General features: G+C 35.3%; 1 protein-coding gene across 2 annotated transcripts in view; it reads left to right on the top strand.

Annotated features, from left to right (window-relative positions):
- The window catches only part of NDST3 (N-deacetylase and N-sulfotransferase 3), a 199387-nt gene that overhangs the window by 10509 nt on the left and 164297 nt on the right, over positions 1-24581 (top strand). For both annotated transcript variants that reach the window (XM_073237117.1, XM_073237118.1), the window contains exon 2: positions 2362-3489. In XM_073237117.1, the coding sequence (XP_073093218.1) occupies positions 2467-3489 (1023 nt within the window). In that variant the 5' untranslated portion in view covers positions 2362-2466. The remainder of the gene's footprint in view (positions 1-2361; positions 3490-24581) is intronic.

Raw genomic sequence — 24581 nt, 5'->3', positions numbered from 1 at the left:
AGGGACATTACACTGGAATTCCCTTTGGCTTTTGGAGGAAACTTGAAGAGTTTAATGGAAAAGAAATGTCTTTAAGTATGTTATATCTGCTAATGGAGAAGGCAGCTTTGATAGGTTCCTAACACCCATCCTAAATAGTGAGAGTAAATACTCCTCACCAGTCTGCTTCATCCCAAGTAAGAATTGTATGAGTTACATGCTGATCACTTCTGACAGTAGGAACAAACTATGGAATGTTGCTATCTGAAATGTAAGATGTGGTAATAATACATTTTGCATCCAGTCAAAACTCTTCACAGCTAAAACTGAAACACGGGCACAAAGAAAGATGAAATGTTACATCTTGATATTATGCTCCAGAATATTGTATTATTCATAAACATGGAAATAACTTTAAAACTGCAATTACTTTCAAATTGAAATAATTACAATTATAATGAAAATTCTCAGTTGTCCTGGTAATTTGGATTTGCTTAAATTACACCTAAATCTATGCTCAAATGTTTAAAACACTAGAATGTTATCTCTCATATTAGGTTTATCTTACAGCATGCCAGACAGTGGATGGCATTTTACTTGGCAGAGGGTTGGCTACCACAGACTTCATATGGTCCTTCAGAGGACCAAGTCCTGTGTTCCCCTTTCTCTGCAGTGTCCCTCAGACTTGTCCCTTCCCACATAATCCCTGACCTGTGATCACTAACAAACAGTTCATGCCTGGATTGTGAGGCATCAGACAGCAACTCACTTTCCAGACTTGACTCTCTAATAGTGCTCTGTATCATCCACACTACTGATTAATTCACTTTCCTGAAGATTCTTCCCCTTATCATGTTATTGTCCAAACCACGAAAGTGTAATGCTCCCCACAGGCTTTCTCAACCATAAACTTCTACACTATCAAATATCTCCATAATCTTGAGTGCCCACACTTGGTAAAAGTTATTTTTTTCATCTTTCCTTCTGCTCTGCATCAGAGTGTCTCTTGCCCAATATTGTGCTGATACCTGCCTCTGTAAACTTCTGTCTTCGATTCCTATTCATATCATCCTCATTCTTAAAGGGTCTGCCCAATCCTACCTTCTCCAGGAGCATTACCGACTTCCCCGCTTGCCATGGTCTCTTCTCTCATCCCATTGCTGTCATTTGTCTCTAATCAAGAACCCATATGTTATTGTTTGTCACTCACTGTCTTACTTTATGATTGTGGACCCTTTAAAGAAATTCACTGTACTATACATTTATTTTTAAATAGATAGTTACCCCATAAATATTCAAATAAATGATGTAGATGCCCTAAATATTGAATGAATAACTACAATATATAATTTACAAGATAAATGGGATAGCCTATAAATATCTTGCAATTATACTCCAGAATATATATTATTCATAAAGATAAATGTATGTTATTCAAAATATCATTCATTGCTTACTAGGTGGGTGTCAGAATTATAGAGACAGAATGTTCTTGGTGATCACTTACTCCAACCTTAATCATTTTACTTGGAAGGTACTGGGGTCAAAGTGACATAATAAGAGGCAGAGGGGCAATGCACCCAAATCTTACAGAAAACATCAAATGTGATGTTCCTCCAGTGCATGTTGTCCTACCAGCTAGTTTTTAGGCTGCCTTATGGACAATAACTAGGCCTTCTTAATTTTTATTTTATATTCCATGACATTTCCTTGAAAAGTGCCAGGACCATAAGACTTTAATAAATTTCTGCTAAGAAGCACCTTGTTTCTTTCTTATTATTTTTCAAGTTACCAAATTTTCAAAGGTTACCAGGACTTCAAAGGGTTTGAAATTATAGCATAACAAGATGTTTCATGAAGTGTTGGTTGTTCTCAATTTTTTAAGAAAATACTTTTATATACTTTTTACATATATTTAGAGTTCTTTTCCATAAAGCAGAAACTAGTATCTTAATTGTAGCATTTAATGAAATCTTTCCAAACTTCTATGAATTTTCAGTATATGTAAACATGAACAGCTTGAAGGTGGCAGTGATGAGCTCAGGTGACTTCTCTGGGGTCTTAGGTCTCTGTTATCTTAGGTCTACAGTTTGATGCAAAGCTCAGTGAGCTAAAGAAAGCCCTCGTTAGCCCCAATGTCTTTTCTGTACTAGAAATAGAGCCTTTTACAGAAAGGAGCTGTTCATTGGGGCCCTTTTCCTCTTTCTACCCTTCCCTGTCCTCATCAAGATCTGGAAGAAGGAATGAGAGGTTTCCTTATCTACCATAAACCAGTTCATCTGACTAAGAGATTGCCATTAATGCCAGTCATCAAAGTAAAAACATGCTCATTTTAATGCTGCAGACTGAATGTTTGATATTCTATTCTATTCTACTTTTCAGAGTGTATTTTCTGTGAGTCCTAATCAAGCAATGCAAATGTGCTGCAATGGTGACATAAACTACTGACTGAGAAGTAGCTGAAACGCCATCTTCTTTTATTTTTTTATGGTGCTTCTACTGGAACAGTCTGAGGAAAGTGCATACAATATGAGTTTTCTCTTGAAGCTTCACAGACACTTTCAAAGAACAGTTATTCTGCTTGCCACATTTTGTATGGTGAGCATTATTATTTCTGCTTACTACCTGTACAGTGGCCACAAACAGGAAAATGAACTGTCTGAGATGGCTTCAGAAGTGGACTGTGGGGACTTCCAAAACCTACCATATAGGCTGGTGGAAGTGAGGACGACGAAGCTTTCTGATGCCTCAAGGACAGGCCCCACAGTCTTGGTGTTCGTGGAGAGCCAGTACTCATCTCTTGGTCAAGACATCATTATGACTCTAGAATCCAGTAGATTCCAGTATCACATTGAAATTGCTCCTGGTAAAGGAGACCTCCCAGCACTTACAGAAAAAACTAAAGGCAAATATATTCTCATTATTTATGAGAATATTTTAAAGTATGTAAATATGGACTCTTGGAATCGAAGCCTTTTAGATAAATACTGTGTAGAATATGGTGTGGGTGTCATTGGATTCCACAAATCTACTGAGAAGAACCTGCAGAGCTTTCAGTTGAAAGGTTTCCCTTTTTCCATCTATGGAAACCTTGCAGTAAGAGATTTTTGTATTAATCCTCATTCTCCATTACTTCATGTGACCAAACCTTCTAAGCTTGGAAAAGATTCTTTGCCTGGAACTGATTGGACAGTTTTCCAGATAAATCACTCAGCCTACCAACCAGTAATATTTGCCAAAGTAAAGACCCCTGAAAACCTATCTCCTCCCATATCTAAAGGTGCTTTTTATGCCACTATCATACATGACCTGGGGCTTCATGATGGAATTCAAAGAGTTCTTTTTGGCAACAACCTCAACTTTTGGTTGCATAAGCTCATCTTCATAGACGCGGTTTCCTTCCTGTCAGGGAAGAGACTCATGTTGTCCTTGGACAGATACATCCTTGTGGATATTGATGATATTTTTGTGGGAAAGGAGGGAACAAGAATGAACATCAATGATGTAAAGGTAAGGCTCTTTTATCTCAAAGTTTCAAACTTCAGTTCATCTGTAACTGTGTTTACCATCTGTCCCAGTTTAGGGCTAAGGGATTTCCTGGGATGAGGAACTTTTATTTTATTGGAAAACTCTTAGGCAAACTGGGATGAGTTGACTACCCTCAGCTATATTTGAGATGTAAGACTATATATATCTCAGCCCTAGAATAACAAAGTAGATAGTGTATTTCTTTCTGACTCAAGAAAAATGAAGGTTGTACTAAAGGATTGAGTGTGGCAGGATCCTGAAATGCTTTTCTTTGTGTATTTAAAAGTAGAGAATAGAAATCAGCTTGTTTCTTTAACTATCTGTTTTAGAAAACTATGATTAATCCAAAAATTTAGTCCATTTAAATATGAAATCAAAGCAAATGAGAATAAATACTCCCTCATATCTGTAAGAACTTAAGTCTCACAAATAGGAAGTTCAGATATTTTTGGAAGTCAAATATGCAACTCATTTTCATGTATTTTTTTAAAGCTGAAAATTAACACCACTTAAATACGGAGAACATGAGTACATAAGCTTACTTAATCACATATAAACATAAGGATTTTAATAAACTTTCAGAATTCATTGAGCAACTTCTGGTACATATGCAAAGCCCACCATGCTGCATTTAAATTGTACTAGATTTCTTATTGTGTAAAATTTCTGCTCTTAAATGAAACAATTATTTGAAGATAGTTGATTATTATTGTGAATGGATTGTGTTACATAAACAGTTGTTGTTTAATATTAATGAAATTTTAAATTTAAAAAATCTACATTTATCTTAGTTTCCCATTCAAAATGCCATAGGATTCTATCTCTGTTATATTACATACTGATTTCTCATAAAAGTGAAGGGAGAGATTTTGATACATAATTTTTATTCTGTACAGCTTTTACCTTTTGGTAAAATATGAAGAAGTAAATCAGATGGAAAAATATCTTGAAAACTGCATTCTTTTCTCCAGACACTAAGCATCTGGCTGATAATAGTAATTCTCATCACAGTAGTTAGATGAGCTCAGAATATCAGAAGGACCATTAAATGTTACCATAAGAGAGTGTGATGACTGAAGAGGAAAAAAAAATTCCATATTTTGGGCACTATTTTAGGCTCTTCCTTTTAACTCAATAGAAATTAATTAATACAGAAGTTGTGCTTAAATGTTCATTGTCTTTTGAAATATACTTTGAAAATATAGCTAAATTAAAATCAAGCTAGTAGCTTAAACATTTATTATGTGCTTGAAAATTACGAATGATATATAATTCTTTCTAGTTTTTCCATTTCAAAATATTATGATTAAAATATTTTAGGTTTTATTTCTGAAGCATAATCCTTTAAAACTGCCAAAATATATAGTTATGCCATTTAAAAATATTCTAGATAAATCTCTTGAGTTTTTATGCAAACCCTAGTATAGCCTCTAAAATTATACAAGATACAAAATGCCTTTAGTGCTCCTAAGGTTAAGCCATTTTTAAGGGATATAAAAAAATTAAAACCCTGCTGAACATATTCAGTAAGAATTTAGCATGTACAAAATATTTTATGAATTGCTCACATTTAGATGGGAATATATTTTCTAACCAACCTAAAGGCTTAAAGCATCTTTTGAATTATTTGGGATTTTTAACTACTTATAAATAGTTTCTGTGATTGTGTCTCAAAACACTCATTCATTGTAGTCCATTGTCCTGAGAACCTAAATGTACCCATTCATGCATTCATTCATTCACTCTGTAACTGGTCATTTAGGATGCACTACATGTGAAATTCCTTTGGCGATATGTAGATGGGATCATAAACCATGGTCTTATTCCTTTAGAAGAGAGGGTGGGAAGGGTACAGTTATAGACCTCGCCCCCCCCCCAGAAAACACACAGTTGAAGGTTGTACTGATCATCTACCTGCTCACTTAATATAGCCATATAACATGCCAGGCACAGAAGTAGGTACTAGGGATATGAAGATAAGTAAAGTATGACTCTCTTAAAGAGTTTACTGTCTTGGGCATGGGGGAATAATACATAAGTAGATAGCTTGTACTGTCATAAGTAAAATAGTAAAGATGTCTCCATGGTTTTATGTAAGTAATGCTGTAGGAAACACTGTACTGTGTGCTGTGTACCAGAAACTATTAAGTCCTATGAAGCAGGGCAGATTTGGAAGGCAAAGCTAGAGCAACCAATATGACGATTTGGGAGGCTGTGCTGGTAATACTCAAGACAAATTAAGCACTTTTGAAACTAGGAGAGAATAAGGATGAAGAAAGAAGGAACTATTTAGGAGGTAAACATATGGAAACAGAGAAAGCTTAGATGCTATACACAGTTTCACTTTCTGAAGTTTCAGTTGCCCGCTGTCGACCCCACTCCAGAAGTGGATGTTTCTCCTTCTGGTGCATCACCAGAGGGTCAATAGTAGCCTAATGCTAGATCACAATGCTTACAGCACTCACCTCACTTCATCTCATCACATATGCATTTTATCATCTCACGTCATCACAGGAAAGGTGAGTACAGTGCAATAAGATATTTTGAGAGAGCACATTCACATGTTTCATTACAGTATATTGTCATGATTATTCTGCTTTACTATTAGTTATTATTGTTAATCTCTTACTGTGTCTGATTTATAAATTAAACTTTATCATAGGTATATATAGGGAAAATCAGTATATATATATAGGGCTCAATGCTATCCATAGTTCTAGGCATCAATGGGGTCTTAAACCGTATCCCCTGAGGATAAGAGGGACTACTGTGCAAGTCTTGGCAGTAACAAACTTCAGAGAAAGTATGATGAGCAGTGTAAAATCCAACAGAAGGATCCACTGAGATGAGTTCTGGCAAGTCTCCTTTGGAAAAAGAAAGGTCACTGGGGACTCTTGCAAAATGCAGGGGAATGGAGTCATCAAGTGAGAGGCACAGTTGTTTTGAGTTCAGGAGTATATTGAAGGGTTAAGACATGGAGAAGGAGAGTGCAGAGTATTCAGTGGAGAAACTTGGATATTAAAGAGAGAAGAGAAATTTGCTGGAGGGTGAACTGGAGTTACAGTGACCAACCACCCTGGTTTGCCTGGACTGAAGGCATTCAGTGTTAAAACTCAGAGAGCCCCAGGCAAACTGATAGGTCTCCCTAACTAAAAGAGCACATGGTCTAAGCAAAGGTTGTGGATGTGGTGATTAATTATACATAATTAATAGGAATATTTTAATCAAATTCTTGTATTTATTATTACTTATGAACAAATTTTATATTTTCCCTATTTAAAGCATTAGGAAAATTGAAAAGAATGAGAAAACTGAAGGTAACAGAATATTTCTTGCAAAATTAGAAGGATGGTGCATTACATATAAATTTTAGCTAGTATTCTAATCACTGCAGAAGTGCTATTGTTTCCCATATGTGAAACAAAAAATGTGTTTTCTTATTTGTAAATGTAGAATTAGCAACACAGTATTAGTTTTTTACCCACCTAGGTGTTGAATAATGTGAGTACATTTTAAAGAGCCTCAAAGCTACAAAAGAAAATGTGATGTGGCACAAAATAATGACTCTTCATGAGGAAGAAGAAAAAAACAGAACTAAGGTGCCCTTGTTAGTTGCAGAATTTACAAGCTACAAGCCATATCCTTAAAGAACCAAAGAATATAATTTAGATAATAACAATATTCTTCAAAATTGTACTAATTTCAGTTAAAGTCAGAAAAATGTATGTGTGTATTTGTATGTGTATGTGTGTGTGTGTGAGTGTTTTATTGAATTACCTTGGTAAGATCTGTGTCAAAACTCACCATGCACTAGTTTTGTTATGTTAGAATATTCAAGTTCCTAGTGTTGTAGGATCTGTCCTCAAACTTCCTAAGTGGTGAAGTGTAAGCATAAACTCCCTAAGCTTGAAAGTAAGCATACAGAAAGGGTTTTGGAGAGGGAAAATGGTATAAAAATAGATGTTTCTATCATTAATGCATTTTAAAGTTATACAGGAAAACACAGCATGACCAAGTGAATATTAACAATTCAAATTCCCTTTTAGAAGAATAAATTAACTCTTTTAAGATTGATTACACCTTTAGAATCGGCCATTTCATATAACATTTCACTTCTAAGATAGATGGGAAGTAGAACAGGGAGAGATGCTGGTAAAGGTGGTCTTTTAGTTGTACTCTCTCTGCAGCTATACTCTCCACAAATAAACAGCTGTGTATCATTCTTTTTCCCCTATGTTCTGCCTCCTTCCCTTTCTGTAATAGGCACACATTCTCTAACTTTGACAAACTTTCTAACATCCACGAAAAAATGAAGAACCATCCCAGCCATGTGTGAACATACAGATGAGGGGCCTGTGGTATGGTTGGAGGTACCCAGGAAACCCTTCCCTCTCCTCTCTACCCAAATCTTTCCCACTGTGCCCTTACACTTCACCAGTCCTTAACTCAGCTGTTTCTAGTTTACTCCTTTAAAATTCTACATTTTTAAAGTAGCCTCATAACAGAAGGCAGTTCTTAAATCTAAATTATACAATGTCATGTGTGACTTCATCATTATTTTTCTCACTAACTGAAGATCCCGGAGTATCTAGGGGAAAGAAAGTGCTGAAAATAGAAGTAGGAAGCCATAAAGTGGTATCAGCCTCACAGACAGATTTGGCTGACTTCTCAGTCTTGCTAGAGGCTGACCCCTGGAGACTGTGATCAGAGTGTAAAGGTGAGCTCTGTGGCACCTGGCTTCACCCTCTTCTAGGAAGATTCACTACCCCAGCTAAGGTAAAGCCAGAGGCTTCATAAAATCCTTGAAAAAGAACTTGACACACTGAATGTGGCAGAAAGTGGAGGGGGACGGTGGGGACGGCCATGGGGCTGCAATCAATTATTCTGTCATAACTAAAAATAGAAAGGAAACTATTTCTCCAGATATTTTACTACTTACAGTGTTCTGAATGGATGTCAAGGCCTTTACATAGCACCCGTCCTTTCTAAATCTATATTTCTCTAAGTCCTTTCCAGTATCTCTGATGTCTCTTATTTTTTATTTGCTGATATCAATTTTAATTGCAGTTACGCTCTAGAAGCATGTGCCTGTTTGATACCAATACTCTTAAGTTTGCTAGAATCAATTACAGCTGGATACGATATTCCTTGTGTACTTGACAAGAACATATATTCTCCAGTCAAGGTTTATCTATTAGTTCATCTTTGTTAATTGGATTGTTCAAATCCTTTTTGGAGGGAGAGGAAGGAATGGGGTACACTACTTGATTTTACCAAAGGAGTAAAATCTCCAACTATGATAGCAAATTATAAATACTTCTGTGGTTTTCAATCAAGTATTACCTTCTATATTTTGAAACTATGTTATTTAAGTGTATATATACATATATATATATATACATATATACAGTTATATTCATATTTATATATTAATTTACATTTCATCATTCTTGGCTAACTTAATACTAATATAAACCTACACCAGCTCTTTTGTCACTTTGAAATTTACACTGTATCTCATTTTTATATTTGTTCTCTTCTCTGTCTTTACATTATTAGTTTTGAAAACATGTCAATGAATTGTGCTTTTTATGTGCCTTGTCAATATTTGTCTTTTAATCAACAAGATCAGTCTACATGCACTTAATTTGATTATCAGTGTGTGTGTATTCATTGCAGCTGATATTGTGCCTTATATTTTTCCCACTTGCTCTGTTTCATCTTTTCTTTGTTCTTTATTGCCTTTATTGTCAGATCCCTTTTTTCTACCTACCCCTGGTTTGAAATATATATATTTTATTTGCATCCTTCTATTAGTTTCTCTAGAAATTAAAACATATGTGCTGAACACATGCTAAAATTAATATCCTCACACCTAAGTCAAAAGGTATGAAGTACTTTACCTCCAGTCATGTCCACTCTGCTTTGGCAGATAAGCCATTTCTTGTTTTGGAAGTTAACTTTAATTGTGTTTAATCCCAGATATTAGACATTATTATTTTTACTATCATCAACATTTGCTGGCTACTACTTTTCAACAGAAAAGTCAAAGCGATGCCATTAAACATATATTCAGATCATGTCCTTCCTCTGCTTACAACTCCCCAGTGACTTCCAATCTCTCCCACACTAAAAGCCAGAATCCTTACCCTTTTTTATACCTTCCTTTGATTCTCTAATGGTAGGTCCTACTTCCCTCCTCTTCATTCACTCTACAATAACCGCTCTAGCCTCCTTTGTTCCTAGTTCCTGCTTCAGGGTTTAGTACTTGCTGGTCTTTCTGCTTAAAATATTTTGCCCCCAAATTGGTGCATGGCTCTCTTCCTCACTTCCTGCAGGTCTTTACTCAAATATTACCTTCTCTGGGAAGTCTTCTCTAACCATTCTCTTTTAAATTACAATCTCTATGTCGTCCCTTCTTTCCCTGTTAATTTTTCTCCCTAGCATTTATGATCATCAGTGGTGTGCTGAAATGGGCTGACAAAGGCTCACCATGTCAACTGTGTACATCTCTTTCCAGCCTCGATGACACGATCAGAAGTTTGAAATTTGAGATTTGGCAGGGAGGCTAGTGTTTACACCATGAAAATTAGCAAATACTACAAATCTATGCTTTTTTTCTTTTTAAGAGCCTGTTGTTAAAGGTTTGACAGCACACTACTGGACATACTATTTACTTATATTAAGTAAATATATATTTACTTATTTTTGTTCATTTGTGACTTTGGCTTCTAAAATGTAAACTCCATGAGGGCAAGATTTTTCTCATCTGTTCTATTCACTGAGGTGTCCTCAGCACCAAAAAGTGTGCCCAGCTCAGTATATATTTGTTGAATGAATGAATCTCATTGTTCCTGAAGTAGACCCTTCAAATGTTCCTTTAGTGAATTAAGGTCTGTTCATGGTAAACTCTCTCATATATTATGGAATGTAAATGTCTTTATTCACCCTTGTTTTTGAAAGACAGTTTTGTGGAGTGTACAGTGTTTTGTTGACAGTGCCGTCATGTATAACTATTGCTGCTCATACTAGGAATATTAGGGCTCCCTGGAAGTCACATGAATGTTTACAGTAGTAGAATGTGTCAGAATTCCATTGGTCCCTAATTGTTTTAAAATTCACTTAGTTGGTATGTGTTGGAATTTTAGTTGAAAATACTAGGTGCTTTTTCATTTTCACTTTATTAATTATGAGAATTAAAAATAATAGTTATTACACTAATTACTGAAATAGCTATGTATTGGTTTCTATTGCTGCTGTTACAAATTACCACCAACTTAATGACTTAAAACAACTCAAATTTATTACTTTACAGTTCTGGAGACCAGAGGTCCATGGGTCTCACTGGACTAAGTTCAAAGTGTTGGCAGGTCTCTGATCCTTTCTGGAGGCTCTAGGGAAGACTCCAGTGCCTCACCTTTTCCATCTTCTCAAGTCTGCCCACGTTCTCATATTCCCCTCCTTCATCTTCAAAGCTAGCAACGTTGCATCTCTCCATGCCTTTCTTTAATAGCCACACCTCCCTCTGACTGAAACTGGGAAGGTTTTAAGGATGCATGTGATTAGATTGGCCCACATGGATAATCCCCATCTCAAGGTCCTTAACTCAATCACATCTGCAAAATCCTTCTTCTCGTATAAAGTAATAGCTTCACAGGTTCCAGAGATTAGGACATATACATCTTACGGACGGGAAAGAAGGGAGGAGGGTTATTTTGCCTGCTACAAGCTATGCTTTACATATACTCATGCCAGCAATACTCAGCTGCTCGGTCCCCCAAAGGACTTTACTACTGTTCGCACCAGGAAATGGAACTTTGGTGACATACATGTGATCAAATAATTTCGTTAAGTAAATAGTAATTAATTGGGGAAAATTAAGTTACTGTGTTATTAAACCCTTCATATTCCTTTCATTCCAAAGGCTGACACAGGAGGAAGTAACCCTTTATTCACTTGGGTATTTTAAGAAATTTAGCTCTCCAGTGATTGCTCAGTAGTAACAGATGTGGCTATGAGTTCACTACTTTAGTAGCTTCTAATGTCATTTTTCTAGAAGTGCATCAATTATGAGACTAATTAAAAAACAGCTTAAAAGACCAATTTATTAGGACTAACACATAGTTATTTAAGCACTGGTCACCAGTTTCATTATACTTTTTTTCTCTTCCCATTTTATTCTCGTTGGCTTGTCTTGTGTCCCTGATTCCACCTCAGTTTCAGTATGCTTATTTTATTTTATCAGCCTTTCCCTCTTTGGAATCCCTATCCTAATTACCCCCATCCAAAAATGACAGTGGAGTTCTAGTCCATCTGCTTATCCCTTCTCTCTTTCGCTCTCCTGCTTTGATTCCCTAGTATTTGGATTTGTACAGCAGTGCTTCTTTTTCTTCCTGTATAATTTACATATTTATTTTTATGAAACTCACTGTCTCTTTTTTTTTCCCTCAGATATATATTCTGAGTAGAATCAGCTTTCCAAAAGTAGAAAAAAAATTGTGTGTAGAAATTAAGCCAGCATGTTGGGGCGTTAAACAATGAATGACCTATCTAAAAAAAATGAAAGAAAGAAAGAAAAGAACAAATGAAAATTCTTCACTCTTCTTCCAGATTAAATAATCTATATACACTATAACAACATATGACAGAGCTGGTCCTTTTTTAGGAATCCTAAGAGACAAAGTATTTGAGTTCACATAGAAAGATGACTTACTCGATACTCTTGAGTAAATGAATTGAGTGGTTTTGACCATAAACTGTTCAAAGGTTAGCATTGTTGTCATCGAGGTAGTTGATACTTGTATCCTGCCAGACTTGGATTTCTGATATACTGAAAAATACCTTTAGGAGATTTTGTATACTTTTTAACAAAAAATACCTGATAATATTTTCAAAAGAAAGATGGTATTTTAATTAAAATTCATTTTAACTCTAGTGTATTTACTTTAACAAAAATAATTTAGGTTAGTATTCAAAAGATTTTTGTATAATTTGCTAATCCACTCTAGAAATGTAGTAAGGATCTAAAAGGAGGAAACAGAGAAGAGAAAACACTTTTCCAGTCTTTATTTCTTATCTGATACAGGGCCATTGTCGTTGGTCTGGCTGAAGAACAAATGAATAATAGAAAAGGAAAACTATGTTTCATTCTTAGAAGTTTCTTGCTAGAACTAGATCTCCAAAATCATTGTCTCTTGCAACTTCTCAAGAACTATTTAGTGCTCAGAAACCATTTTCAAAGAAGACCCAGTTGCTCATTGCACTCAGAAAAGTTCCGTTTCCCTAAATGGGATCAGTTTCTAATGGATGCCAATGGTAGGAGGCTCTTCTTCAACCTTTCAGGACAATTCCGAGTTCTAACAGAGTCTTGGTGTTCAATGCTCTGTACTTAGACATTTACACAACCTCAATACAACATTTTCAAGAGAAAGAAAAGCCTAGGAAGGTAATTCACTGTACATCTTTGTTTTTAAGCCATCAACAGTTTTCAGACTGGTTGTCTATTATAACTGAATGCCTCTAAGGAGCAAAATCCATACTGAACTTAAGCCCACCCTTCAAATCACTCAGATATGACATATTCAACAGCTTGTAACTGTATTTTTAATGTTAATGAGCCTACAATCCAGATATTTTTTAAGTTACCAGAATTAACTTGTAATTTGTAAATGAAAAGTAGGATGCTATAGTATTTTTTAAAAGGAACAACCTAAAAATTTGCCACTAGTTTCATCTTAATCTTTTACTCAAAGTTGTTTAGATGTATTTAATCACTTACCAAGATGAGACTATTTTCATGAGTTTCCAAATCACAGAAAAGGTAAAATAATAATTTTAAATGCTTGTTTAAAAATAGACTTCCCAGTCCCCCAATACTTGGTAGATCTAGGGAGGGCCCAGGCATCTGGATGTTTAACATGCTCACCTAGATGATGCTAATAAGTTATTGTGTTATTAAACCCTTCATATACCTTTCATTCCAAAGGCTGACACAGGAGGAAGTAACCCTTTCTTCACTTGGGTATTTTAAGAAATTTAGCTCTCCAGTGATTGCTCAGTAGTAACAGACGTGGCTATGAGTTCACTACTTTAGTAGTGCACATTTGGGCAAATACCGGTTTACATAAACTGCATTCAATATTATTACAAAATATAAAGACATGGATTCTATTATTTTCCTCTGTAAAAAGCATGTTAAAATGATTTTGTATAAAAATATTTAATCCTACATATATAATCAAATATAATGGAAAGAGTGCATGATAGACTGCCAGACTTGGATTTCTGATATACTGGAAAATACCTTTAGGAGATTTTGTATACTTTTTAACAAAAAATACCTGATAATATTTTCAAAAGAAAGATGGTATTTTAATTAAATTCCATTTAATTAAATGATAGAATTAATAGTTTTGTGACTGATTTCAACCTTTGCTGGAAGAGTTCTTATTTTCACTTATTTTTGAGCCATACACGGAGACTATGAGACACTATTTTAGTAAATGTGTATACATGTGAAACTTCTTGTGGAGATGGACAGATTTTATGTGAAGGCACAAGAAGCAGAGGATCTGAGGAAGTGATTCCAATAATTGTATGGCTTAGTATGGCCTAGTAGAAAGACAATGGATAATTTTGCTAAAATAAAGTAATGAAATGTGCATTTCTTCTATGATCTTTCAGGAACCTGAACATCTGGTCAGTTAGAAGAAACACTCCAGAGGCAAGAATGCCATGAGCAGGAGGTTTAAGAGCTAGGATAGAGAACTGGTATGTGGGATGAGGGGGGAAGAGAGGGCAGAAAGGACCAGGTAAGAGAGAGGAAGACAGAGACAGAGCGTGGGTCTGGGGCTTGGGGGATAAGGGGAGTGTAGGTTACATTTTTTTTGTGTTAAGTCTAATTGAATGTGCTTATAATATAATATCAAGGAAATCACAAAGGTTTAGTTTGAATTATAGGTGATGATTTTTAAGTATTGTTAACAAGGGAAGTATTTTTAAATGAAGAAAATAAATTTATCTTAGGAGGCTTCAACCATTTGTCTTTAAGAAGCTGCAGTTACTGTGAGCTTGGTTTGTTTGTTGTGTCCAAAATAAAAATAAATTTTTGTCCTTTTCAAATTTGTAAATAATACGTGCAACTTTGTAATAAAAACAATCAAATAATGTAGAAAACTACAAAGAAGAAAGTGAAACAAAGAACTTCCCTAAGTTCCACTACTTGTTGGATTTGGTCATTCTTTAACATTTGAAAAATCTCATAAGGAAAAATTTTTATTTCATTAATTTTTTAATTTGTATTTTTATGGAATTGTGACTAAGTGTTAAATAATATGTTCACATAGGTTTATTGCTCACTTGTATTTCTCTTGACAACTGCCCTTTTTCACCATTTTTCCATTGGGGTGTTAATTTTTGTTATTGTATAAAAATATTTAATCCTACATATATAGACAAAGAAAAGACATGTACCACTCAGAGGTATTACTCTCTGCCTTTTTTCCCCCAGTTTAACATGTCAGAAATTACTTTCATTCATTCATATAATTAAAGGGAGGATTTAGTTTCCTTACACTTATAGTCTCTCTAGTCAGTTATCATTTCCCTTTTATTTCACATTCCATAAATAGAACAGTATGTTTTAAGTTGGTATATAACCTTCCTGTGTCTATAGTCCCAGAAAAACTCATTAAAATTGTCATAAATTAAAAACCTCATTAATATGATAGAGGGAGAAAGTTTATGCAACCACTTTCAGAAGATACCAAGTCATAGCACCTCACACACTGTTCCTGCAGTGACCAGCTTACTGTTATAACCAACCACTCAGCCTCATTCCTCCCCTGGAAAGATGGAAATGGAAAAAATTGCACAACTTCATCAGAAAGCCATTGTGAGAATGCCATGAACCTGTGTATTTGGAAGCACTTTACAAATTATAAATCATTATTTCTGGGTTTCAGGTTTTGTTTTTTTCCTGAGATGAGAGAGTTGGAATTAATCATTTCTAAGGTTTCTACCAATTCTAACAATATGAGTCTTTAAAACATTACCAAGGGAAGCCCAGCACCAGCTGATATGAACTGAGTAATTACATGGTGAAATGAGATGAGCAGAATACTCTCTGGTGAGTTAGAATTCCCACCAGCCATTCATATGATAAGTTTGCCTAATGGATCTACTGAAAGGCATGTTGTGAGAAGCTGATTGAGCTCTCCAACTTCAGCATCTTCAGGTGAGGCATATAATTTCCAAGACACCATAGTTACCCTGAATGACTTATTACCCATCTAAAACATAACATTTAAAATATTTAAAATATATGTGTATAATTACTCTTTGCCATCTGTTAATGTAATACATTCTATAAGCTTACTTTTAATTTGAAATAAATTCTCCAGCTCCTAACTCTGATGAAATCCATGATCATTCTATTGTACTCACAACCCTTTATAAATTTCAATCATTCTCCTCTTTGCTTTCACATTTTTTATAGACCAAACAGCTCTTCATCATTTCTTCTGATTATTTACTTTTCCTAGTCAGTTGCATACCTGAACATAATATTCCTGCTGAAAAGAGCTTGGAAGCTAGTCAGATGGAGCAACCTGGGTCTAACTCTGCTTTTTCTAGCTGAAAACCTAAACGGGTTTTGTAGTTTTTCTGACCATCAGTTTCCATGTCTTTAAAATGAGACAATACCTACTTCAGAGCAAGTATGTCACCTTTGAGAATGCCTGTATATGTACAATAAACTAATTTCAGTAGACTTTCAATAAATTTAAGCTATTTCTTATTCTGAACATACCAGGCAATAGGAAAGAATATTTGAGCAACACTTTGGAAGGAATTCTAAAATGAGTAAAATAAGTTCTTTTAAATACCTTTGAGGTATAAGATGAGCTAGCAGAAAATGAGAGCATTTTTGGTCATCCACTCAAAAAATATTAATAGGTGTCTCCTATGTGCCATGCATTCTTCTAGTAGCTGGTTAGCTGGTGACATAGTGGTGGCCAAGACAGACAAGTTCACTGCCCGCATACTTCTTACCTCTCTAGTGAGAGAAACACAGACAATAAACATATAAACAGATAAACTAATAAAATAATCTCAGGTAGAGATAAGAAAACTATGAAAAAAATGAAACAGGTTCAGTGGTATTAAGAGTGATGGAAGGCACTGTGGGGCAGGCATAGGAGAGTTCTGATTTGCAGAAGCTGGATAACATTTGAGCTGAGACCTATAATAAGAGACCAGCCTACAATGAACACAAAAGATCTGGGATAAGAGAGTTCATTGCAAAGAGACTCTATGGAACGAGTCGCTGTGGTCTAGGGAGAGAAAAGGAAGGCCAGTGTGAGTGGAGCACAGTGGATGTGAGGGATCCTTGGGTGAGTTTCATTCAGAAAGGCAGGCAGGGACAGATTATGTGGGGCCTGTCAGGCCATAGAGAGATTAGATTTCATTCTCATTTCAAGGGAGCAGCCATTAGAGATCTTTGACAAGGTACTGATAAGGTCTAATTTAGGTTTTAAGAAAATCATACTGGCTATCATATGGAGAATGGACTTTAGAAAAAATGGAAGGTGAAAACCCAGATAGGTGACCATCACAGACCAGGCATGTAATAATGGCATGAAGAAAGATGGTGAGAAGATAACAGGCTTGAGATATATTTTGGAGATTAACTGATGAACTTGGTAATGGATGGTATGTGGGAAGTTTCAAGAAAGCACAGAATCAAGGATAACTCCAAGATTTTGGCCTGTCGGTGGTGTGTTCTTGGAGTTGAGCAACTGAAGGAATATCTGCTGTGGCTGTGAGAGCATGCCTTGGCTAGTAAGTTACTGAGCCTCTGTGCTTGTTTCCTTGCATGTAAAATTAGAAGCATCATAGCACCTCTCTCATAGGTGTGCCCTAAGGATTAAATGACTAAATACATGTAAAATACCTAGGACAGTGCCTGTCTCATAGTGTTAGTTTTATTAAGGGAAAAAGTACCAAGAGGTCTCTTTTGGACTAGTTAAGTTTATGATGTTTTCTCGATGTCCAAGTGGAGATGTGCATGCAGTTGGGCATACAAGTCTATAGTCCAGGGAGAAGTCAGGTGGAAAGATATAAATCGAGAAATCATTCGCATATTGATGTTATTTAAAGCTCTGGCACTGGATGAAATCGCTTAGGAAAAGACAGTAGTGAAGAGAAAAGCACTCTGGTCTGTAATCAGCCCTGGATGCTTTACTATCAATTAAGGTCATGGCTCAGATATATTTAGATATCACAGAAATGGCTGAGAGTCTGAATGAATTTTTTATCTCATCCTTTATTTTTAGGAACCATCCTATCCCTAAATTAATTCATGAAAGTCTCATTTGAAATTCTGGATCACAAACTGTCCTCCATTTTACATTTCATATCTATGCTTCTCCATCAGATTACAGACTCCTCATGGTAAGATTATGTGGCATACATTATTTTATGTCCTTTGCTGTCTCTGCCACAAAGTAATACACATAGGCTCCCTCAATAAATGTCTGTTGGATTAATTATTTAAAGAAATTATGGTTAATAATTTGGCTTTTCCCTGGTACCGTATAAAGGACTAATTACTGAGGGCATGAATTGTTTTATTCTAAGGAAGAAGATAAACTGAATTCATTTTATTGCCAAAAAAAAAAAGTGAGCCCTTGGAAAGCCAAAGATGAATCCTGGCTCATAAATTAAGTTATGTTCCTAGAACCTGTTTTTCTCTATTACAGAGTAACAAAGTAAAGTGAAAAGAAAGGTTTTAGACTTGAGCAAACTTGTGCTCAAATCTTAGATCCATGCAAGTTGTGAGACATGAGCAAGTTATTTAACCATCTGAACCCTATTTTTCTCATCTTTAAAATAGGAATAATAATAATACTAATTTCATGAAGTTTGAAGAAGTCTAAACACGTTGTACCTGGCATAAATTAGATACTTACCTGTTGGTTTCCCTTTATCTCCTATGGATTATACTGCATCTTATGAAAGTTTTTAATATTTATGCATTCATTATTCCTAGAACAGATCACAATTATGTGCATAAAAGAGCCAGTTTATTTTTAAATGATAGATACAATGCAAGTAGTACATTGTGTGTGTTATGTGTAGATATAAAAATACATAGTTATGAAAATGTGCTGTTTAGTTTTATATGTTACTTATTTCTAAATTAAAATATAGATATGACAAATCTTTCACATGTAACATGAGGGTTTTGTTGCACATATAGTAATTTGTTGCTTTTTCATAGACTTAGAAAGTTCCAGGGGCTGTTTGATCTCATTATTTTCTGCCCCCCAGAGGATGAACTGTTAATTAAGTACATTTAAAGGGGAAAAAAATGCCTTTTTGCTGTATCCCCATGAAGCTATTTCTTTACTTACTGATGCTTATTACAATTTGTTAACTGTGAATTATACCTCACAGTAAATTAACCCTTTTTCTCCACTCAATTTGCCAGATATAATTGTTGCATAAAGTTACAAAGCAGCCTATTAGCTTTGTGAGATTATAGACATGGAATAATTTTCTGCAGCGCTGAGTCTCAGAATTTAACAGCTTTTGTAATCTACTCCTGATGCTCATTTTCAAGTCAGGGGCAAAGACATAAATCATGTTCAACAGTGTACCTGTCTTTAGAAGGCTGTTTATAGTCATGTATATTTATTAGTTTTCCATGATTTCCAGCAATGTTTTCTTGGCCCTCTCTTTTTTTTTTTGCATACATGCATACAAATTCCTATCACAAAACCTCTCTGGTCTATCATAAAGCATAGCCTTTGGAGATGATTATATTTCCCTCCTACATCCTTGTGCAGTTTGCTTTAGATAGTACCTTAAATAAACTGGATCTTTTTCTGTCCATGGATGTTTACTGTTTTCCTTTTGCCACTTATTAAGAACTATGAAGGGTCTGAGATTTCACCCCACTTGCAAGCTAACTAGTCAGTCTGCTATAGTTTCATGGATGCTGACAGAAGGGACGTTGTTATTTACAGCAATAGCAGTATTCAGAGTATCCACATTTGAACTCGTCTCCAAGTCCCAGCTGGTGATGTGAAGAGTTCCAGATGACTGATACCTACACATGCAGTGGGTTGCATTACAGGAAAGGAGCCTTAATCTTAGGGAACCTGAATCATTTATAATGAGCAATAAGTCTGCATGACCTTTCACCTAGAAGTAGATATGGTCTTTTTTGTACTGGAAAGTAAGGAAACTTGCCCTTGCTCTAAAGGAAGGCACTCTGTCCTACAAGGTTGTTTCCTCTACAAATATCCTTGAAAAGAGGGCATAAAGCAAAGGCAGTCAGTGCCTCTGCTCATAAGACATACAGGAATGTAAGAGTACAATGGAGAATTGTCTTCTAACACCAACAAAACTTTTCTTCATGGAATTGTATTACAGTTTATTCATGTTTTCAATTCATGCTTATAAAGTTCATATGGATTTAGTATTACGAGCTTAACATGCATCCCAAAAATCACTCTTGCAAAAAATACCCTATATTCCTTTTTTTAACTAAATTAAAATTCAGTTTTTAATTTCTGCTCAATTTACTTAACATCTGGATGCCTCAGTTTTCTCTTCTGTAAAATGAATTAAATGATAGCACCTAATTCAATGAATTGTTGAATAGATTAGTGAGGAAATACAACAACAATGAATTATTGAATAGGTTAAATGAGATTCCCCATCTTTAACAAAAAGCCTAGCAAACATTTAGTTTCCATTACTTAATATATGTTAGCTTTTATTAAAATTGGCTAAAAGCACATTTTGATGAGAGGTTCTTAAAACAAGTTAAGACTGCTTCATTCTGCCAAAACCATTGGACAATTTCCAAATATACATTGGGAACACTGGTTTGCCTTTTGTTGTTACAGAAACATTCATCAGGAAAGGGTAGAAATAAAAGAAAGTAACATTTTTGAAGACACAGTATGTGTTATAAGTTATCTGATTCACTGCTTTCATGTAGTATTTCAGTTATTCTTCACAGTATTCTCATAAAGAAGGTGTCATTTTACAAAGACTAGGATGAGACTCAGGGATTACCCAAGATTGTACAGTTAGTAAATGGAAAAACAAGAACCAAACCCTGACTCTTGTCTGACTCTGTGCCTTCTTAACTTTGAGCCATTCAATCTTACTTCCCCTCAACTATGTCTCTATCTTTTAAGACAGTGATATATACAGTATGTGAGAATTGAGTTGTATTTGTGCCCCAAGTGCCACTTTTTGATACAATCAACATGCCAACATATTTTTCTCACTCATTTTGAATATATGATTCCTACTTTTGGAGGTTTTAAAATCTCTCTCAGGAACCTTAATGACAATATGACATATTTGAGATATGCAAACATGACCACTTCTGTAGTAATGTTGGCTATTTCAATAGTCATTACATTAAACAGAAATTATAATAACACAATAATAACAAACCCTCATTCAGGTAAATCATATAAACTCACTTTTAACTTTAGAAGATAGACTTTTAATGCTACATGAGAATAAAGGTGAAAACATGCCTTTCTAATTTAGTTCCATAAGCATTTTCTTTCTCACCAACTCTACAGAGAAAATTGATTATACATTCTTTAAAGCAACTCACTGGAATAAAGTTTGCTGTAGATTTGCTGCAAAATTAAGATTCTCTGTTTTCTGGAAACTTTGCTGACAGTAGTGGACCATATCAAAAAGTCTTCTGCAATAATGCTTCTAGCTCTCAGAAATTCACCACATCAACTCCAAATTTTAAAAACAAAAGAAAAGTCTAATAAAAGTTCACACAACAGTATCAGAACTGCCTGGAGACATTTAGAATTAATATACAAAGAGAAATATTACTAATAGAAGTTATGGTGCTATAATTGAAAATAGTCATACAGTCCCAAAAAATAATAAATTGAGGTTATAAAATAAGGTAAGCCAATCAAACAACACAATATGCAGAGTAATAAGTGAGGGGGAAAAAATGCCACAACACTTGGTAACATTGTCGAATCCAGGCTCCTACTCTTGCTCATTTAGCAATCACTCTCAATTAGCAATTTCATATACGTTCCACCCTTGTGTTTTTGCTCTGCCCAGTTTAAAATTTTTAGGGGCAATGACAACAGTTATATAACAAGGCCAGGAAATGAAGAATCTCACTGTCAACTTGTTCAGCTTTCCCTAGGAGTTCAGTTACTATATTGGCTTTTTTCTGTTCAACTAAGCATTTACTGAGAACATAGGCTATTATGGAGTACCACCTAGATCCATGGCCATATGATTAATTTGCATTTATCTGAAGTCATTTTAAGGATTTCAATAGAGATTTTTATTCTGTTCCATACTATTACCATTTGTAGGAAAGTTTTGTTATTTTACTTCAAGTGATAGTGAGCAGGCACTTTATTTTCTCAGGGGTATACTCCACTATAGCTTTTCTAAAGAATTCTGTGACTTTCCCATAACTTTTTCATATCCATAATGCCTCTGTCCCTTTCATACAATGTACTTAATATTTCAATTTTAGCATCTTGGAATTAAGTCTCATTCCTAGAGCTTGTTAAAACTCTGGGCTGTTTTTAATTTATGAGTATATCTTGGAAATTTCTCTTTGCATTGGGCTATGAAATAAAGACTAAGACTGAAACAATGTAGTAAGTAAAATCTTTTCAAGTTTTCCTTTGATTCGTAGATGTGACCCAGATCCTCATATGTGCATCTCCCTGGGAACCCTGATTTTAACAGATTTTTTTTCAGTACCCCTAACATCTTATAACTTATCATTCAGACACCTCCCACCCACCCACCCTCTGACACCTTCTTCCTGATTGAAAGAGGCATTTATGTATATGAGTCACCTTCTTCCAGCTTCATAGGAATTACATAAAAGCAATCTGCCAACCAGCTTGGCCTAAAGACAGAATACCACAGTTAGTGTTAATATGAGTCATTCTTGCTTATGGAGAATCACAATAGAACACATCTAAGGCCTTAACTCTCGGCATATCAAGTTAACCTATACTCTTCTATAAATGAGTAATGTATAAATGCTAGAGTTTCATCTGGTTGGTCTAAACTTCTTGGCCTTATAATACTAAATCCAATCCATCTAAATGCTTTTCTTGTGATAATAAAATGAAAGGCTAATTCACACAAAAGGAAGTCATACACACACACACATACACACAGATGTACACACACAGGGTGGCTGTAGGAAGGGGTGGGAGAGGAAGAGGGAGAGAGAGAGCAAGGGAGGAGGGGGAAGAATGTAGATTAAGAAATAAACATAATATAAGCAAAACACTTTATCTTTCCACTCTGGGGTGGAAAGATTTAAAATACAGGGTTTGTGGCAGGAGAGTCTGTTTTATATTTTACAAAAAATGATTAGAAGACTTTTCTATATAAGATACTATACTTAGAAAGTGTATTAGTCAAGATATTCTTGTTTCTAGACAAGACAGCTTAGACCATATGGAAATATGGGTTTAGATCCCACATTCTGCCTCTTGTTTACTATGAGGGTTTAAACAAGTCACTTAACATATATGAAGTTCTGTTTCCTTTAATGTAAATGGCAAAAATAGTGTATACCCTGCCTCCACTGAGTTGTCAGGATCAGACAAAATGATATGTGAAAGCTTTTTGAGAATTATAAGCAATAATACAAATGTAAAGTTACATATTTTTATCTCAAAATCAGAATTGCAGCATTCCAGTATCAATCATTATTCTCCTGGTAGCCCAAAATACAGTGCTCCACTGAAGGACACATGCATGCAGAGTGCCAGTTAATTGTTGCTTTCTGCTGGATCCTCACAGCTCTGGCTTTCCTCAGGGATGGCTGTGAGGCCCCAACATTGGCTGCTTGCTGTTGTACAAGATCATTAGGAAGGCTGGGATAGTCATAACTAACTCCTTCTAGTTGATAAAGAGAATCCTGGAAGGTCCTTTGTATTCCATGTTCTCTTCCTTTCTTTCCCACCAGCACCTCCACCACATATTCACAGGTTCATTGAACCTCAAAGAAACTTCCATTGGAGTTCTCTAGTTACCCTACCATAATATCACAGAGTAGTAGAATTTCTCTCAGCTGTGAGTAGCCCTAACTAGTTCCAGGCTATCCTAGGAACTCAGTGCATGCATGATACAAATTATCACCACCTGCTAGAACTGGAGCTTTGGCTGCCAACCCCGAGCTTCTCCAGTGTTCGTTCTTGGCCTGTATGATGGGGTGGTCATGGGGGGAAGAGGGAGTTGTTTCTGAAAGGCATAAGCCACTGTCCTTGTAAGAAAGATTACTTCTTAGAGATTATTTTCCAATTTGCATACCATGCTTTCTCTCTCTGTTATAAAGGACAGCACACAGAGGACAGTAAACATGTGCATACTTAAAGCCAAATGCAGACTTAATCACGCTTCTTCAGAGAGAGACGATTCCAAGTTGAGAAGCCTAGATTTTAATGTAAGGGAGGCTAACGTTAAAAGATATCTCTTAGGATAGGCTTCCCCAAGATGGGGAACCTGTGGGAAGTTGTCAGATAAAATTGGAATATGGGATGTTGTCCAACACAGAAAACTCACCATACTAGGGATGTTAGAGGAAAATTATAAGGTTACACCATTTTTTTCTTTCTTTAGATTCAATTCCCACCCTTGCTCAGAATGAAGTTGAACATAAGTAAAAAAGTTGGCAGTAAAACCTTAGTCACAACTTGAGCTTTCTGTGAAAGTACCAGTCAGATAACAGAAATAAGAGGCATCTAGGTAAGCCCTTGGCATCCAATTTTAAAAATATTGAAAGTAAAAATAACAATAAGGAGAGAATTGGAAATAATATTCTAAACTATTTCTTATCAAAATAATCACATTTAGAATGTGATGAAAGCAAATTTTTAGGGTTATCTGCCATTACTAAAGTCATGGTTAAAATAGAATATGTGATTTTTCCCTAGGGTATTTAATTGTGAACCACAAGCAAGGTAACACAGAATATAAATAAATAAGAAAATCAAAATGATCTAAACTGTGCACCCATTGTTCTC

The sequence above is a fragment of the Manis javanica genome, chromosome 5, assembly GCF_040802235.1.
Source record: "Manis javanica isolate MJ-LG chromosome 5, MJ_LKY, whole genome shotgun sequence".
Lineage (NCBI taxonomy): Eukaryota > Metazoa > Chordata > Mammalia > Pholidota > Manidae > Manis > Manis javanica.
The sequence above is the reverse complement of the archived record's forward strand: the minus strand, read 5'-3'. Positions and strand labels throughout refer to the sequence as shown.